The following is a 17,862-nucleotide window of genomic DNA, read 5'->3' as shown; positions in this document are numbered from 1 at the left end:
ACAATGAAAATAAAACGCTAAGTTTGACTCATTACTTGAAGCCCCCTTTTCTGCGAAATTTAAATCACAAATCTTACACCTCTTCCCTTTTCTCTCGCTTCCCCTGCTCCTTTTTGATCTCTCGCGTTACCTCTCAACTCACCACCGATACTGTATTTCCTCTTAATTCGTACTTCTCGCTCTATTTCCTCGGAAGTATAGTCGGGATTGGAAGTGGAAGTGGAAGTGCCCGAAGATGTGTCTCTGCATTTGTATTCACTTCTACTCCTACTCCCATTCCTTCCTTCATCATCGCGAGAAACATGAGACACACGTGGGAGATAATGTGTTGTTTTTCTTTTACTCGCACTCGGACTTCTACTTCTATCTTTATCTCTACCTCTCAACCTTGATCTTGATCGCGATCTTGACCTCGACCTCGACCGTGATAGTGACCCATATCGAGGAATATCAATTACTCTTGTTATATATCGAGTCTTTTCCTTGATGTTCCCTTTTTCGTCTTCTCCTGATTTCGATTTGGATCTAGATCGAGATCTGGATCTTCTTAGACTTCGATTTCGATTTTGATTTCGATTTAGACTCCCAAAATTCTGAGATCTTTCTCTCGGATGGTATATGTCGTGGATATCTGAGTTTTTCCATTTGTATTTATCTTGACTTCGACCAAGATCTATATATTCAACCACTCTTTCTGACTTCCTTTCTGACGCTCTTCCTCTCTGTCTTTCTCGTTCTCTCTCTCTTCCCCTTGATCTTGATCTTGAGTCTGCATCTCTGATGGGTATTGAAGTCGGAGAGATGTAATTATATTCCAGCACTCTCTTGCTTCCTACACCCCTGTCACAGCTTCTCCCTCTTCTTTCTTCTCTCCTTTCCCCTTTTATATACCCACTTCTCATCCTCCTACATCCACACCTAATAAACCCCTCATAATAAGGCGTAGGCGTTCGATTTCTTACACTTCTCCACTCTTCTCTCTCTCTTTCTCTTCCTCGCTCCCTTCCTCTACTGAAACTTCGTGCTCTACTCCTTCCTCTTCGCCTCTCTTCCACCCTGATCTCACCCGTACCCCTGCTACTACTCCTACTCCAACCCCTATCAATATCATACCAATCTTCCCCACTCCCACTATTTGAGATAGGATACGGTGCTGATCTATATCTATACGTCACCCTTGAGGCGCTCGGCCTTGGAGATCTGGGAGTGGTATACGAAATCGATGTTTTTAAGTCTCTTTTTAACTCATCCCAATCTCCATCTCCACGAGCTTGGCCATATCCTTGATTATAGCCAGGTCTAGGCTCAGTTCGTAGTATCGATACAGAGCGATTTCTGCGAAGACGTGGTGGAGAAGGGGAGGAAGATGAAGATGAAGATGAACTGGAAATACAACAATCCTTCCCCTTGCTTTTTCCTCCAACTTTCTCACTCACGTATCTTGGTCGATGAGAAGTGGTATCGATATATGTGTATTTATATCTAACTGGAGAGAGAGAGATGCCATTGACGATGAAGATGAGGATGAAAAGTAGTGCCGATCCGAGTCTTGCAATGTAGAGGGATAACGAGAGCGATATCGATGCGTTATGCGCGTTTTGGTTGTACGGGACATGGTTTCATCGAGTGGGAATTTGAGTTGAGAGTTGAGAGTTGAGGATTGACTGGGCCGTTTTGTTCTGGAAACTGGCATGGGCACTTGGGACCTGGATATTTATGCAAGTATCTTGCACTTCCGTCGTGCAGAAACTATCTCCTCCTATCAGAATATTTTCTATCTTCCACGAAAAAGAAGAGAAAAAGCTATTGTTAATCTACTTCGCGATAAATGGAAACAAAACAGAGTGAGGACAATAGCAGAGGAATAAGAAGGTATAATTGTATGCTCACTTTCCAAGTTACTAGCTAGGAATAGACTGATAGAAATTCTCAATGGTTCGATCAAAGGGAGTGAATGATCTCGGATCAGAAAGGGGGGTGAGATGAAAAAGGAGTTTGATGGTGGTGTGTGTATGTGTGCATGTATGCATTTTTCTACATATCTACAAAAAATAAAAACCTTTAACAGAAACAATATAACAATAAACGGAAAAAAGTTCCAATACCATAACAAATGAAAATCCATCTCGAACGTCTATAAACTCTCCCAATGAAACATATGAAAAATGATACATACGCGATGAATCTTCAAGAACTCCCTCGCTATGACATCCTATCCTTGATCTTTCCAAACAAAAATCCTCAATTGCACACGCCCATCTCCACCTCCATCTCTATCTCCATCACCCAAACATCATCTAAACATTGACTCTCTTCAACTTAACCCACAACTCTGGTTTCTTCCACAACGCATAAATCCTGTTCCTCTCCAACCAACTCCCACTATCCCTCGCCCCCTCCAAATCAAATCCTCATACCACATTCCCCAGCAAAACTCTCATTTCAGCATACGCCAAATTCTTCCCAATACAATTTGCGGGGCCCACACTAAACGGTTGACAAGCCTTCCGATCATCATTCTCAAAGATTTTCGGATCAAGGAGTTTCACATCCGGGAACGTTGATTTCAAATGCTCGACATCGGCAGTACTGAGCCATCTCTCATGATGGAATTCATACGGGAGATGGAAATACTCTGCAGACAGGTGGGAGCTGATGGGATTGACACCGACGGTTGTTCCGGCAGGGACGAATTGACCAGCGACTACACTTCCGCCTTTGGGAACTATACGGGGGAGAGTAGTTGGGACGGGGGAATAAATGCGGAAGCCTTCTTCGAGGACAGCGTTGATATATTTAGAGGAAGCGAGCGCGTGGAGTGTGAGATCTTCTTGGCTTTGGAAGGCAGTTCTCAATTCGATTGCGAGATTTTGGAGGACGGTAGGCAGTGTAGGCAATAGTATACTACAGTAAAACTATGGCGTGTATTGATATATTGATATTATAGCTAAGATATTTAGAAAGAAGGTTATATCACCCTTGTATATATTTATATATTTAAAAAATATTAGTAATATATTGAAATACTAGGATCCAATATAAACTATTCATTTCATATCAAATAAAACTAAAAATAAAGGATCTTAACTCGATTTGAAATAAGAAATAGAATTTTATTATTTAATATAAATAGGAATGCAAATTTTATATTAAATTCTAGTATTTCAGTATATTGCTAATAATATCGAAAGTTTAAATAATATTAAATATCTTCAGTAATATTAAATTCAATATTATATATATATATATATATTTCGAAAAGAATCGATATGTATTACTAAATTAGCCCGTATACGAAATACGGGAAATACTATTGTCTACACTGACGGTAGGTGTTTTGAGGAGATGGTATGTTATGCCGTTAAGAAGAGATGCAGTCTGAGTTGTGTTATTGAAATTCCTTGAGATAAATGAAATGGAGGGGTGAAATAACGTTTCACTACCAGCAATGATCAATATGCTTGCATTTTCTCCGATTTCCTCACGGGTCATTCCTTTATCCGTATCATTATGCTTAATGATATAGCTCATAAAATCGGGTATATCTCTCGGTGCATCCAGTCGTCGATATGCTTTTTCCCTTGCAAGTTTGTCATGATGTGCATATTTACCTAATAAATCTTTTGGAACAAAAAACAGCGCAAGAGCTCCTAGAATTGGGTATTTTTTTTTGGCCTCATTGACCAAACTGTTGATTTCAATGGTTTGAAAGATTAAGTCAATCCAAGAATTTGTTTCTCCAGTCTTGACGCAATCAAAAGATTCTCCGAATGCAAGGTCACCGATCAAATCGAAAGTAGCAAAGTTATACCATTTACCGATGTCAATGCTATTGTCTGAATTGAGAGAAGAAAACTTGACAAGTTCAGAGATAAATTGTCGAGCGTAATCTTGGATAAGAGGTTCCTGAGATGTGAGAGCTTTTTCGGAGAACATGTGTGATTGAATGCGACGAAATTTTCGATGATTTTCTTCGTCTGCTGTTATTCTTTCAATGACAAGGTTAGCTCTTACAAATCTAACATTCAATACATTGGAACGACGACTCACATATTTTTGATAGGATTTACCTTAACACCTCGTTCCATCAAATCCCTTGGGAAATTCTTTTTGTGATGAGCTTTCACAAAACCATAAATGTCTTCCCAAGCGACAGATGAATTGTAGTCTAAAAAGTTGGGAGCAACTCTAACCGCATCACCATATTGTTCATCAAGTTCTTTAAGCTTGTATGGAAGAACACCCTTGAATTTCCAGTATGAAAGGGGAATTCTGGAAGCCGCCTATAGTTTTGGTCCTGGGAAGGATTTCAAAGGGTGAAAGAATAGGTTATAAATGCAGGAACCGAGAAAGTGTAATAGGGGTGCTATGGCCACTGTGATGGCAATAACGATGAAATTCATTTTGTATTGCTCGAGCTGGATTTCCTTGAAATGTAATGTGATTCAACTATCTTATATTACAGGATATTCACTAACTTATATACACCACTGAATGATATGTCAATTATAGCCCCTGATTTCAACCCCGGATATGGAGTTTGTTGATATCGGCAGTTGTTCACCATTTGTAAGTCCGTGCCGACCTTTTAAATCCCGCGTCGCCGATTGACGAATTAAATATCAAATAAATAAGGTTGTAAAGACGGTTGTAATACAACATTCCGTCTCTTGTTGAGGGTGCATAGCCATGCAATTTCTGATATCTCACCGGCTTCTTTCATATCCAGCAGTGATTTATGCATTTATTGGGGCAATGTGCCTCAAGATAATGACGGATAGCCAACTTTGACTTACAATGCACATAATTATGCAAAAGTACTGCATTTCTCCGCTTGAACAATGACCAATGAGACAACAAACAAGAAAGGTATATACGACGATATGAGGACCACTTCATCGTACATTTCGGCATTGAAGGTTAATCCCACCTCCCCCATGTCCATAGGAACTTTCATCTGCATCCAATAATATTGGGACTTCCCGGCACTGGGCGCGCGAAAATAGATCGATGGTAAATGCTCCATCAAATACAAGATATTACCTAGTCTCGTATAATTCGTATACATTGTATCGTCATGGCATTAAACTTTTGTGCCTCATCCAATTTTACAGTATAAGCCTGGTATATGCCATGATGTCCTCCTAATGCCGATGCTTGTCAAATATGCAATTTATCATAAATGTTGAGAATTCCGATCTTCCCTGATCATAACTCCATATCTTCGTCCTCACTATCCCCATCGTCTCCACTTCCAGCACCTTCTTGTTCTTTTTCTCTCCTGGAAACTTCCCTGGAAGCTCCTAATTTTCGTAGTCCATCCATAACACCTGTAATGAATCCTCGTCCCTCACTAACCTCCATTGCGCCAACACCTTGTAGACTGGTGAGCCCACCCCCTTCTACCACCAAAGTACTGCTTCTCATTTTTGCCATCCTCACCTCCCGTAGATCTCTAAGTAATTCCCGAACTTTATCTGGATCTTGTATATCATCACTTGCAGCTTCCAGTAAAATTTCACCCATATCAATCCAATGGTATGGTAAATAATCAGGCTCTGAGTCTGCGGTGTTCGACGGTAGAAATGGTGGTGATACTGTAGATGACTTGCTATGGTCGAGTGGTGGAGGAGGAGAAAAGCTCTCAGGATTATCAGTCTCCATTTTGAGTATTCTATCAAGGGAATGAGGATGAAGCCATGGTGGCGGTATGATATTGGCACGACGTTGTCGTTTGAGAAGTAGAGCTAGCCATAATGGCAAGGGAGCGCGATGCGGTGGTCGTAGAGAAGTTGTCTTGCCCTACAGATGCCATATTGATATAAGCTTTAACTTTTGGGTACTGTTGTTGGAGGGGTAAATGGCGGGGTAGCTTACACCTAATAAATCGAGGCTCTCAAGTCGTTGCCGAGGAACAACTGTGACCATTTCCATTTCACATAGAAATGCAACCTCCATTGGCGTTAAGCCAGGCGGTAAAGGTAGAGCCATATCGAGTTACTTAGGAATGTTCCTCTTCTGACTTCATTGAGTTACAAACATTGCGATCAAAGCGGACGCGCCTTGAGCTTGAAGTGTTTGATGCCTCAGGCATGAAGTACTCTAGTTCCATCTTCAAGTCAGCTTGAGGACGTCACTACTTCGGAAGATCTTTCTCACCACGTCCACTTCAATTAAAAGTTCACAGATATAATTCGTTGCGTGCTTTCATCCCATCACCCTATCTTTAGATGCGTTATTTGTCTCTTTGAAAATGACAGTTCGATTGATCTCACAACTTTCCAAACATTCTTAATCACGAAGCAAGGGTGCAACAAGTGTCGCACAAACTGTCATCGGGACATGTCTTGAGATGAGTCACACATTAGATTCAAGCTGAACCTCTTGTTGTGTAGTAGTACCGTGGTGTGTATGGGCATTTCCAAACCACTTTTATCGCTACGATATCGATGGCTCCACTATGGTACTAGTATCTCACGTAGGACCCTTTTGATTTTCGTGGCGATCTGAAACCTGATGTCCTTCTTGTTTTGGGAGTTGACCGCTAGATACTCGCCCCATTTCAACGAGTTTATCTGCATCATGTCGTGCCAGCGGCTTGTTACGTCTATCGTTAAACATTTCATATCTCTGTCGCGTTGTATCCGAAAGCTTCCGTAATTGATTTTCTTCAGAAAAATCTCAAAACCAAATCTCTTCTCTATACCCTCGTGTCCACAAACACTATTCTTTGGTTCATGTGTTTGTTTTTCACAATAATCACCGACTAGCGTTGAATTCGCGGCTTCATGAGGGTTCATTTCATTAGCTCTTACATAAGGTGTCTATATTTTCAACTTCCGGGACTCGGTGGATACTAATGATGCAAGCGAAATACTCGCAGCGTATAAGGTCACGTCAAATGATGGATGATCTACCTGCATACTAATCCACGATGTTTACTTCATATTTCCCTTTTTCTACAATGACGTGCACATGCACTCTGTTGCGTTACATGCTACTATGTTTCATAACTTATTCTGAATTTTAAATTAACGTGGTTGGTAGAGGTCGCATATGTTCACTCAGTGCGCCCCCACGGTGTCACTTCATGCCATACAAGAACTCTACTAATACTCCATTAAAACCGTATGATACCGGAGAACTCATTCTATAGCTAAAATTTAATCTTCAACCATTGAGCAATATGTCGACTGCCCTTCACAGGATTAGTTCAGGCGTCCTTGCCGGAATACAATTTTACGATGAGGACGAAAGAATTTCAGAAGGACACAATAGAATAAGTTCTGGAGTGCCTGATAGAGTTCAAATTCATGAGGAAGAGAAGATATCTGAGTCCCATTCTGGTGACTCTATAGCTGCTACAGGATTTGATAATGCTGCGACGAAAAAGCTGATTCGAAAGCTTGATATACGTCTCATCCCAATTCTTGCTACTATATATCTGTATAATGATTTACCAATTCGTCTAGAATCACTGATTACTAACACTGGGCAGAGTATGCTTTCTTGATCGTGCCAATATTGGCAATGCACGACTTGAAGGGCTGGAAAAGGACCTTCACATGACCGGCCTCGACTACAACATCGCGTTGTCTGTATTCTTCCCTTTCTATGTTGCAGTCGGCGTTCCTAGCAATATGATAATCAAGAAAGTTCGACCAAATACATGGTTGACGGGAATTGTATTATTTTGGTCAATTGTTATGGTATGCACAGGCTTGGTGCACGACTATGCGGAATTTCTAGTTGCCAGATGCTTTTTGGGCGTCGCAGAAGGTGGGTTGTATCCAGGTGTAGTTTATTATATCACAATGTGGTATCCTAGAAATGAATGTGGCTTTCGCATAGCTCTATTCTTCTCTATGGCAACAGCAGCAGGAGCATTCGGTGGATTATTCGCCCGTGGAATTTCTGAAATGTCTGGAGTAGGTGGTAAAGATGGATGGTCATGGATATTCATCATTGAAGGGCTTCTTAGCTTCTTTGTTGGGTGCATATCATACTGGGCCATCGGGGATTACCCAAAAAAGTATATCAAAAGTTCCCACAACATTTTTCATACATGTCGTTGGGTATGAAACTTACGTGAACTTAGTGCAAAATTTCTATCGGAAACGGAGCGGAAAGAGGTTATGAGACGACTTGAGATTGATCGAAACCTTCTCTCCGATGACTGGAATTCAAAATACGTCTGGCAAGCTTTGAAAGACTGGAAAATATATGTCAACATGGTGTTGGGCTTCTGCTTGTCCACACCTGTATATTCATTGTCTTTGTTCTTGCCCACAATTGTGAGAGATATGGGATACACGAACAACGCTGCACAACTGATGACTGTTCCTCCTTACGTTGTCACTTGTTTCTTCACGATTTCTGCCAGCTTTCTTGCCGATAAAATGCAACATAGAGGTTGCTTCATTCTGGGATTCTTGGGTGTGGGAATAGCTGGATTAGCACTACTTATCACCAGTGATAAGACACCTGTTCAATATACGGGCGCTCTGTTTGCAGCGCTTGGTAAGCAAAGCACATTAACCATATAAAGCCACATACTCATCACACTAATTGAGTAGGTGTCTTTCCATCTCTTTCCCTTCTCACCACTTGGGTAGGAAATAATCTAAGTGGGAGTCTAAAGAGAGGAGTCGGTTTTGGTATGGTCGCTGGCTTTGCCAACTTCGGGGGTATCGTAGCAGCTTTCATCTATCGCTCTGCGGATGGTTCTAGGTAAGATTTCATCCAATTCCAGTGCATCAATTCTATTGGCAGCTTCTCTGTTCTCTAATGATCTAACTGTACTGAATAGCAATTTTAGATTCATTGAAGGACATACAATACTCATCAGTCTATTGTCTTTGGCTTTCGTTTTGACAGCTTTGATGATGACCTATTACAAGATGGAGAATAATCGCAGGGACACTAAAGATGCGGAACGAGGCCTAACAGCGGATACCTATACCCCGGAAATGAAGCTTCAGCAGAAAGATGATGGAGATGATGCAACATTTTGGAGATACACTATATAATATTGGAGACGAGCTAGACCATAAAGTTCTTGAAAATCCCCCCCAAGGAATTATGATGGTATCTGTATGATCTCGAAAGTACTTTAGCTTGCCTTTTGAGGTTTAATATCTCGTTCTTCTCGATACATGGATACAAACATGAGCGAATATAGGTGGACTGTGCAAATCTAGCTGAACATTAAAGATAATCTAAGCCAACTTAGCTAAGCATGCTAAGCGTCTATACTTTCAAAGTCTGATCCTAATTGGATGACACATTCGCGCTTATTCTTCTTCGACGTCTCCAATAAAACTCCAGCTGCTAGTACTCCACGTCATCGTCTCGGTTTACATATCGTTTCCATAGTCAAGTACTGAGTCTTGTCTTAATAACTTTAGTGACTACTGACTCAAATGCACAGACTGGCCCTGAACAGTATAGAATCAACCTTACCAGATACCTAAGGTTGACTATCTCTATATTTGTGTGGATAGTAAGAGTTGAGACCCTGGCTTATCGCACACCACCCATTTTTCAATCAAATTTTTTAAAATTTAATAATAAATCAATTATATAATATAATCTTATAAAGCTTGAATATTATATTAATAAATAATAATTAATCCTTATACTTCAATTATATCTTTAATCTTACAAATTAATCTTTTAATATATAACTTGAAATCTAAGGGATTTATTTTATTCTAAAAAGCTTATAATTTATATTTCAATTTCTTCATAAAAATAAATATAAATAATAGCTTTTTTAATTTCTTTTTTATTTATTATTAAATTTTTTTTAATTAAATTAAGATTTGGAAAAAAGAATAATTAATTAAAGTCTTGTATATTATACTTCAATTGAATTTTATAAATATACCCAGAATACATTTTAGAATTATTTTTTATAAATATATATTCAAATCCTAGTTTATTAAATAATAAGGATATAATAAACTTAAGAACTTATTATATATATACTTTGAAGGTGATATCTTTATTACTCTTAAATCTTTTTAAAAAAATCAATAAAGATTTATAATTCTAGTTAATTATATTCTATATCATCATTAATATTCTTTCTAATTGATATATTAATTTAATATAATTAATATATCTCTTTTTATTAATTTATTTAATAATTTATATTCTATCCACTTTTTCCAATTCAAAAATGCTTTTGTTTAATTATATAACTAGTCTTCAATTTTTCCCTTTTAATCTAACAATAATAATATTACTAATTCTCTATTAACAATACCTATATACAAAATCTAGCTTTTTTTTTTTTTTGCATTCTTGAGATAAAAAACCTAAAATATACTATATACTTTTTATACCCATATCAATATAATTCCTTTCGAATTATATATATTAAAGCCTTAATACTAAATATATTTTTAACCTATTCAAAAATTATTCTTCTTTTATTCTAATCTTTAATAATTATTTTTATAATTTAATAAATTTCTTTAATGATTATTATAAATTTTTAATAAACCTTCCCTTTCCGAATTTTTTTAATTGAATTAAACTTAATTATATTTCTTACAATAGATTATAATATATCTAAATTTGAAGTAATCTATCCCTAGGATTTTCTATCAATTTTAACTTAAATAATTTTAGAACACTAAAGAGTATACCAATTTTAATAAAATTTATAATTATTATCTTTATAATCATATTTAATATCTATTTTGAATTTGAATCGAAAATAATGAATTTTGGAATAATAATTGAATTTTTAAAATAAAGTATACAAAATTAAATGGCTACCCTAATCTCATTTAAATATGTGATAAGCCGGGGCCTCAACTCTTACAAGACTAATGATTAGCACTATACAATGCCTACAAGCGCGTTACTTCTGAGAAAAATGCAGAAATGAAGATCATACTACCATATATACAAAACTAATCTATTTACACCTGACAACCAATTGAAACCCTTCAGTGACAGTCTTTCTGGCCCATAATTTAATCTACAATCTAGGCTTGGGCACCATACCCCTCTCTTTAACAATCCTGGCTCCTTCGCTTCTCAACTCAAACTTTTTAACCTTTCCACTACCCGTCTTTGGGGTTTCCGTTTTCAATCCCTCTTCTCCAAACCAAAATACATGGTGAGGAGCTTTGTGCCATCCCAACTCTTTTCTTGTCCATTCTCGTATTTCTGCATCCGATAACTTCTTCTTGACGGCCGCTGAATCTTCCTCCATATCTAGAAATGCACCAACAACTTCTCCATATTTGGGGTCGGGAATGCCAACGACAATAGCTCGAGAGATGGTAGGATGGGCATCGAGACGGGTTTCAATTTCAAGGGGGTAGATATTTTCACCGCCTAGTTGATGGTCAGTTTGTAAAGAAATCGTACAATGGGAGGATAACTGACCTCGGATAATAATATCCTTGAACCGTCCAGTGATGGAGCAATATCCTCTCTCATCGAATGAAGCTTCATCTCCTGTCTTCAACCACAGGATTCCATCTTCATCTCTGACCATTACTTCTGCTGTCTTCTCTTCATTATTCCAATATCCTTTTTGTAGCGAGTATCCAGATATGCAGAGCTCTCCTCTTGCGCCTTGTGGGACGATATTTCCATCTCGGTCGATAATTTTAGCACGAAGATGTGGAAGGATCTGTCCAACGGTTGCCAGACGAGTGTCGATAGTATCATATGTATAGGCATTGAAGCAAGTGGGAGAGGTTTCCGTTAATCCTGTCAAACCTGTTAGTCATTTGCAATTTCATCATGATCGTTATAACCTACCATAACTAGATGTGTATTCTCTCATATTAAGTTCTGTCAACAATCTTTTCATTAAGGGTCTTGGTACTGGGGCACCAGCTATTATTCCCGTTCTCAGATTGTCACAGTTAAAGCCCTCTGGTCGTGGCAGACTCAAAATCTCCTCAAACATGGTTGGGACTCCATGGAGTGCAGTACACTTCTCATCTGATACCGCCCGCAGTACCGCAGAAGCATCGAATGTTTCCGCTGGGAGAATGATTTTTGCGCCATGTGTGATAACTGCCAATACTCCAAGTACAAGACCAAAGCAGTGAAAGAGCGGTGGTGGACAGCACAAGATATCTTGAGGTGTGAAGGCCAATCGGTCGCCGATTGAGTTGGCATTGTTAACTAAATTGCTGTGGAAAACTGTTAGGATCTTATTCTCAAATCCAGACAGAATTATACTCACAAGTGTGTAAGCATTGCCGCTTTTGGACTTCCGGTCGATCCGCTTGTGAATTGCAAGTTTACGATATCGTCTGGCTTTACCATACTTTTTACTCTCTCGAATTCTGCCATTGAACTTGCTCGACCTTGACGTTTCAGTCCATCGTAGTTCATAAATCCATCTCGAGCACCCCTCAACATCACGACCTTGTCCAAGAATTCAGAAGTGCCATTGTGCTTTGGCAATGGCCCTAAATCAGAGATAAGTCTTTCGGTACTCTGTTTTCCAATCTTTGGTACTGTAAACAAGACTCGACAACCTAACATTCATCAGCAGCAATACTCGGAAATCTGGAAAGCCGCCTTACCAGCATGTTTCAGCCCGTTCTTGGCCTCTTGAGTTGTGTATGTATTATTCAACACAACCAATATGCATCCCGTATAAGCCGCAGCAAAGAACACCGAAATATATTCCGCACAGTTACCAGCTAGTATTCCAATTCTGTCGCCCGATTTTATACCTAGAGACAACAATCCCCGAGCCACGGCAATACTCTCTTCCTGTAATGTTCCATAGGTCCATCTTGTTCCCAGTGTAGGGCAGACTAAACACTCATTTCCGGCACGAATTCTTGTTTGTTGATCAAGCAAATCTCCTAGAGTAAGTGCTAACAGCGGAGGACTTGACGCTCCCTGAACAATGGATAAACGAGGAGTTTCATTCTCAACTTCGTAGAGAGATTGCATGGTGAAAGAGAAGCTGAAAATCTACTAATTGAATTGCAAGTACAGAGGACACACGAAGAATAGATCGAAAAGATCAGATAAGATAATAAAACCAAGGCGCATACAGGAACCAAACAGCCGCTAAATGCATAGCTTGCCCCACGGGAAAGAACATACGGTATGAGTCGCGCATTGGCATGACTAAAACTTCGTCGAGGAGAATCTGGATGAGGATTCGGAGTTCCGCAAGAATCGGAACCATTGATCGTTGAGCGTTTTGCTGGAGCGGACAATATTTCCACATGTCAAATGGATATGCATTTTGTGACGTAACGAGGTAGAGATCCACTGCATCCGTAACTAACTTACACAAGGGTTTAACACGAGGATGGAGTTTCTGTGAAGTGCAACCATAGATAGTCGGCGTTTTCGAACCGAGCAGCTTCCTGAAATGGGAGAATGCAACAATGATTCGTATAACAACCATTCATCCCGAGGGGACCTTTCGTACGTCGGGAGTATGTATCCAACTCGGAATTCTCGAATGAAAAGCACAAAGGCCGCTCAAAACCCATCACATCATCCACGAAGAAAAAACATTTCTCCACCTCAAACTTGGCTCCATTGAAAATATCTCAGATCGTCACTCATGCAGTAATAAAAACTAGCCAGTGGGACCCAGATTCCATATGAACCCCGAAATATATCCCAATACTACTTTTTAATTCGTTCTATTAAGTCTCAGATACAAAAACCCCACCAGATCCCCATCGACTCCGTCATCTAAGCCCAATACGGCAGCTCAAATCCACCATATGCATTCAAACTCTGCATATGATATCCCGGACGTGAAAATTTTCATCTGATTAGATCGATTGATAAGATTAAGCGTTACGAAGCGATCCACTTTATTTGCGCTAGTTGGTTTTTGCCGGGAATATACCATAGAAATGATATTATCAGATTGAAAATTCCGGGCTCGGAGAAGAGATTATGAAAATGACGGGTGTTGATTTAGTGAGTGGGGATTTATCATGGAAGGCGGGCAAGGTTGCCCCTGATATTAGCCGGGGTGTCCTGCAAGATGATGTGGAGACTTGTTTTTTGAGATTTGTGTTGCGTGAGGTGTTGAGATATTGAGAGTGCGTTCAGCCTGGAAAGTATTTGGAAAGCTTGACAACTCTTGAAAGCTGTCAAGCTTCTCGGCTTTGGCACTTGGGTTTGATGCAAATTTGCAATATCACGTGAAGATGTAATTTTCCTTCTTTGGCTTCCAGCAAAATGTGGCGGAGAAGTCGCGTTTTGATACAAGCTATGTTGTGAAGAGTTTTAAATAGCATTATTGGAGGGGGCTTCAAAATCCTACCATTCAGCAAGATGATGTTGAGATATCTCGAGACAACAGTTGGGATTCGAGATATGGTGTAGAGCGTGCTTTGTGTACTACCTGTATGAGGCATGAAGCCTTTCCTTGTACTTGATCAATTTCATTCACATCTCTTTACGGGACCCAAGATACCTATGTGCTGTTCTCTCTGGGCAAGGCTCCTCTTAGGCATATTCTTCAATTCACTCTCCTTTTTGCTGGCTTATTTTGCACCGAGATCTCGATCTCTCTGACTCATGCTTGAGGTTCTCCTGCACAGCTAGCATTTTGCCGGTATCTCTCAAGAAATTGCTGGAAGAATGACTGGATAAATTTCAAAAGTTCTAAACAAGATGATTGGATGTTTACTAGATATCGAATATTCAACACTCCCTTTGCATCAACAAAAAACCCAAGAACTCTCATTGAGATCTTCCTCGGGATCATCCCCAGTATTTACGTCACACAGTAAGCATTGCATACATATAAATGAAACTACTCCACAGATACCACTGTCCTGGTACACGCCCCGGCATTCACATTGATTGAGCTTGCGTATTTACCCCCGCAAGATGTAGGGAGAGATTGTTCCCTTCTGTATTACCTGGCTCGATGACTCAGGTCGTATTCAAGAGTTGCCGATCTCATGTAACCATTTATTCTTTGCAAGGATTGTGAGAATTACGCGGAGACATATGCGAGGCTTTAAACACAATCTGGTTGGAGAGGAGGAGAAAATCAAGTGCTATTGGCCCTTTCATTTAGATGATGATAAGCATGGAAATCAGCGCAACTTCAGTTTGAATAACAGTGAGTTATAGCCAAAACAGCGTGGCCAGGTATTTCTTCAAGAGTTGCTTATAGTACTTGGGTTAGATCAAAATCACATCCTGAAGCTTATCCGAATTCCATTCTTCTCCATCCATTATTCCATGCACATAGCAGTCTCCAATTATTTTATATTCCTTTTTACCTTCCATCCGACGTAATACATACGGTACTTTCCCGCCCTCGAGTAGGAACAACTGATCGTCAATCTGCGCATCCATTGGAATAAGACCTATCCACCTAGGCTCTTTGGCTATGAAGAATCTTCTCATGTGAGTAGCGAAGTAAACCAAAGTATGGAAGCGAATGATATTAGAGTTTCCGTTTTCGGCGTTCAGCAGTTGCTTCCCTCCAAGACGAGGAGTGCCCTCGATCTCTGATTCCCACCATGACTGGTAATTATTGTGCGCTTGCAAATCGTTCGAAACTCTTGTATATTGATACTCGCCTGAATTGTTGCTTTTGGATAATTCAAGGGCTATTGACATACAGAGAGTTTGAGAAGAAGCATCCGAGTAGGTCGTAGTTGGCGAGGAACTCGGATACGGCTGGTCGAATTGGATCTCACTCTGCGCCAATTGCCTCCACTCTCTATATGTCTCAGCCATTTCCTCGTCATTATCAACCTCAACATCGTTTGCTCTACCAAGAACCTCAAGAGAGTTCAAAAATATACCGCGTAGTGTGATTTCTGATTTTCGTCTTTCTTTCACAATGGCAGAGCTTTTGCCGGAGGCTGAAAATTTAGGGAACAATCTGTGACGCTCGCTTACAGTATTCACTAAAACATGAGGGGGTCTTTCTACTGTCCAGTCTCGGATCCAAGAAGGGCCTTTACCAGCCAAAATTCCCGTATGATGCCACTTTCTTGGCCACAACTGGCTGAGGATATCGAGATTCCCCGCCTCATTGATTATATTCACTACTGTATTTCCATACAATAGGGTAACATCAATGCCATAGTCTGGGTGGATAGAATTGACTTCTTTAGTCTCAAGAATACCTAGTAGGCCGTATATCTTGTCTCGCGGATCTGAGCAACACCGTTCTCCAAATATATTGAGAAGTTCTTCCAGACTACTTGATGCATTGCCATGTCGATATTCACGAAGAAACCTCATCTTCATGAATGAAGTCGTAATGAACCCACTTTTGCGCGAATTACAACCGTCTTTGGAATGTGCAAGTTGACTAGTGAAAATAGCTAACAGGTCATTTTGCAATATGCTTCTCCGTCCTGATATCAAGAGGGTATCTTTCCCCAAAAGAGCTTCTTGAACTGTCCACATTCGGTTCCACCAAGGGTTTTCGAAAAGTCGAATGATCCCGGCGCCTGTACGCAAGTTTTGAATTGAAAATGAGGCAACGTCATCGATATCACTTTCCCAGTGAGCTTCGAGATCTTGTAACATCATTTCAAATGTATCGAAAACCAAATCGTTGTCCCTGTCCTCGTCAATGACATCTCCTTCCGGTACCAACTTATTCATCCACTCATCTGTGAAGCTTGAAGTCAAGCATTTGTTCGTTTTTGGTTCCCCCAGCCAAGCAAGGACGAGCGATGATTTTGAGTAAATTGTACTCATGTATTTAACCTGTGAGTTACGCTCGGGTATATCATCTTGATTGATACAGATTGCGTCAATCCACAAAACTCTTGGTAGGTCGCGATACCTCAGATGCCGAAGTGCAGACTCCAAATTGGTGGTCACTGGAAAAGAATTGCCTTGAAGGTTGATGTCACATTTGTTCGTCGGATTCCCCCAAACATATGAGAGAGCCTCGTAGAATGGCTCATCTATCAAGGAGACTGTTGTGAGGGTACAATGAATATCGTCTGGAAGGTCTCCAGGTAGCAAAGTGACAAGTCTCACTTCTTTTTTGGAGACCTCGAGAGTATAATATAGCTGTGTTCCTTCCATCATGAGGGGAGCTCTCATGTTTTGAAAACTGGCCTTTCGATAAAAGTAAACCTCTTTCCTAAAGAAAGGGCGTCCAATTAAGGGAGATTCATCTCATGGTGTGGTAGCAGATGACTTACGATGACGAGAACTGTCGTGTTACCATATTCACGATGTGGTACAGTCATCAGCTTCTCGAGTAGCGTCTGGGCATTTATCACGGTCGACCAATCAAGCGCAGGCTGCTTTGCCTTCTAGATATTTTTGTATCTTGGCGACGACGCCCTCTTATATTGAGCCGGGCTTGTCGGAAGCAGCTCATTCCGAGAAAAAATTATATCGCAAAGTAAGCAGAAAATTAGAAACTGTGATAAGCATTATGAGCCATATCAGGAATCGTCGTTCCCACGCGTCTATAGCCGCCTCATTCAAGCATAACTACCAAGTGACTACCATGTTCACGACTTCCTTCTATAATGAGACTTTGCTCTTTATACAATTTGAGTATCTTTCAAGTACTGGTTGCAGTAAAACAAGATGAGAATAATAGACTGAAATAAAGCAAAACTGCCTTGATCCAAATATAAATTTAGTAATCACTCCCTCCGGTCATCAGTTTACGAAGGCGATTTGGAGGGAGAATATATACAGAAAATATATATTGCTGCGAAGCTTCTTTGATGTAGAGAATTGATCTCCTCTATAAGTTATTAAGATATCCATGAATTTGACTTTGCGGTTCCCACGCGGTCATCAAATCAGAGTCCACTTTAGCTCCCCTATTCACAAACTCATGCTGCGAGCATTCTAGCATCTACAATTACCTGATATTTTTGTTTTTAG

General features: G+C 39.9%; 5 protein-coding genes across 5 annotated transcripts; 1 reads left to right on the top strand and 4 right to left on the bottom strand.

Moving 5' to 3' along the window:
* Positions 1-2,297: 2,297 nt before the first annotated feature.
* Positions 2,298-4,403, bottom strand: EAE97_011041 (uncharacterized protein; the record flags this gene model as incomplete). Its single annotated transcript, XM_038881556.1, has 5 exons — positions 2,298-2,396; positions 2,418-2,835; positions 3,434-3,988; positions 4,051-4,283; positions 4,377-4,403. 5 exons carry the CDS (start codon positions 4,401-4,403, stop codon positions 2,298-2,300), a joined length of 1,332 nt encoding a protein of 443 aa, XP_038727715.1.
* An 805-nt stretch (positions 4,404-5,208) lies between these two features.
* EAE97_011040 (uncharacterized protein) lies at positions 5,209-5,991 on the bottom strand (the record flags this gene model as incomplete). Its single annotated transcript, XM_038881555.1, has 2 exons — positions 5,209-5,802; positions 5,878-5,991. 2 exons carry the CDS (start codon positions 5,989-5,991, stop codon positions 5,209-5,211), a joined length of 708 nt encoding a protein of 235 aa, XP_038727714.1.
* A 1,195-nt stretch (positions 5,992-7,186) lies between these two features.
* Positions 7,187-9,029, top strand: EAE97_011039 (uncharacterized protein; the record flags this gene model as incomplete). Its single annotated transcript, XM_038881554.1, has 5 exons — positions 7,187-7,446; positions 7,499-8,032; positions 8,099-8,520; positions 8,577-8,730; positions 8,819-9,029. 5 exons carry the CDS (start codon positions 7,187-7,189, stop codon positions 9,027-9,029), a joined length of 1,581 nt encoding a protein of 526 aa, XP_038727713.1.
* Positions 9,030-10,901: 1,872 nt separating this feature from the next.
* EAE97_011038 (uncharacterized protein) lies at positions 10,902-13,480 on the bottom strand. Its single transcript, XM_038881553.1, has 5 exons — positions 12,567-13,480; positions 12,221-12,518; positions 11,788-12,167; positions 11,407-11,736; positions 10,902-11,355 (listed from the first exon to the last, which is right to left on the bottom strand). The coding sequence occupies exons 1-5, from the start codon at positions 12,943-12,945 to the stop codon at positions 10,994-10,996; spliced, it is 1,749 nt and encodes a 582-aa protein (XP_038727712.1). The 5' UTR covers positions 12,946-13,480; the 3' UTR covers positions 10,902-10,993.
* Positions 13,481-15,162: 1,682 nt separating this feature from the next.
* EAE97_011037 (uncharacterized protein) lies at positions 15,163-17,058 on the bottom strand (the record flags this gene model as incomplete). Its single annotated transcript, XM_038881552.1, has 1 exon — positions 15,163-17,058. The coding sequence occupies one exon, from the start codon at positions 17,056-17,058 to the stop codon at positions 15,163-15,165; it is 1,896 nt and encodes a 631-aa protein (XP_038727711.1).
* Between the last annotated feature and the right edge of the window lie 804 nt (positions 17,059-17,862).

The sequence above is a fragment of the Botrytis byssoidea genome (genome assembly GCF_014898295.1).
Source record: "Botrytis byssoidea strain MUCL 94 chromosome Unknown BBYS_032, whole genome shotgun sequence".
Classification (NCBI taxonomy): domain Eukaryota; kingdom Fungi; phylum Ascomycota; class Leotiomycetes; order Helotiales; family Sclerotiniaceae; genus Botrytis; species Botrytis byssoidea.
This window is presented reverse-complemented; position numbering and strand designations above follow the sequence as displayed.

What these genes read in the sequence shown, in the direction of transcription:
- EAE97_011038 (XM_038881553.1), bottom strand. Translation starts at nt 12,945, where the DNA reads ATGCAATCTCTCTACGAAGTTGAGAATGAAACTCCTCGTTTATCCATT. An exon ending in GAACGGGCTGAAACATGCTG is followed by an intron (nt 12,519 to 12,566) that starts GTAAGGCGGCTT and finishes GATGAATGTTAG; the next exon opens with GTTGTCGAGTCTTGTTTACA. An exon ending in GCGGCAATGCTTACACACTT is followed by an intron (nt 12,168 to 12,220) that starts GTGAGTATAATT and finishes AGTTTTCCACAG; the next exon opens with CAATTTAGTTAACAATGCCA.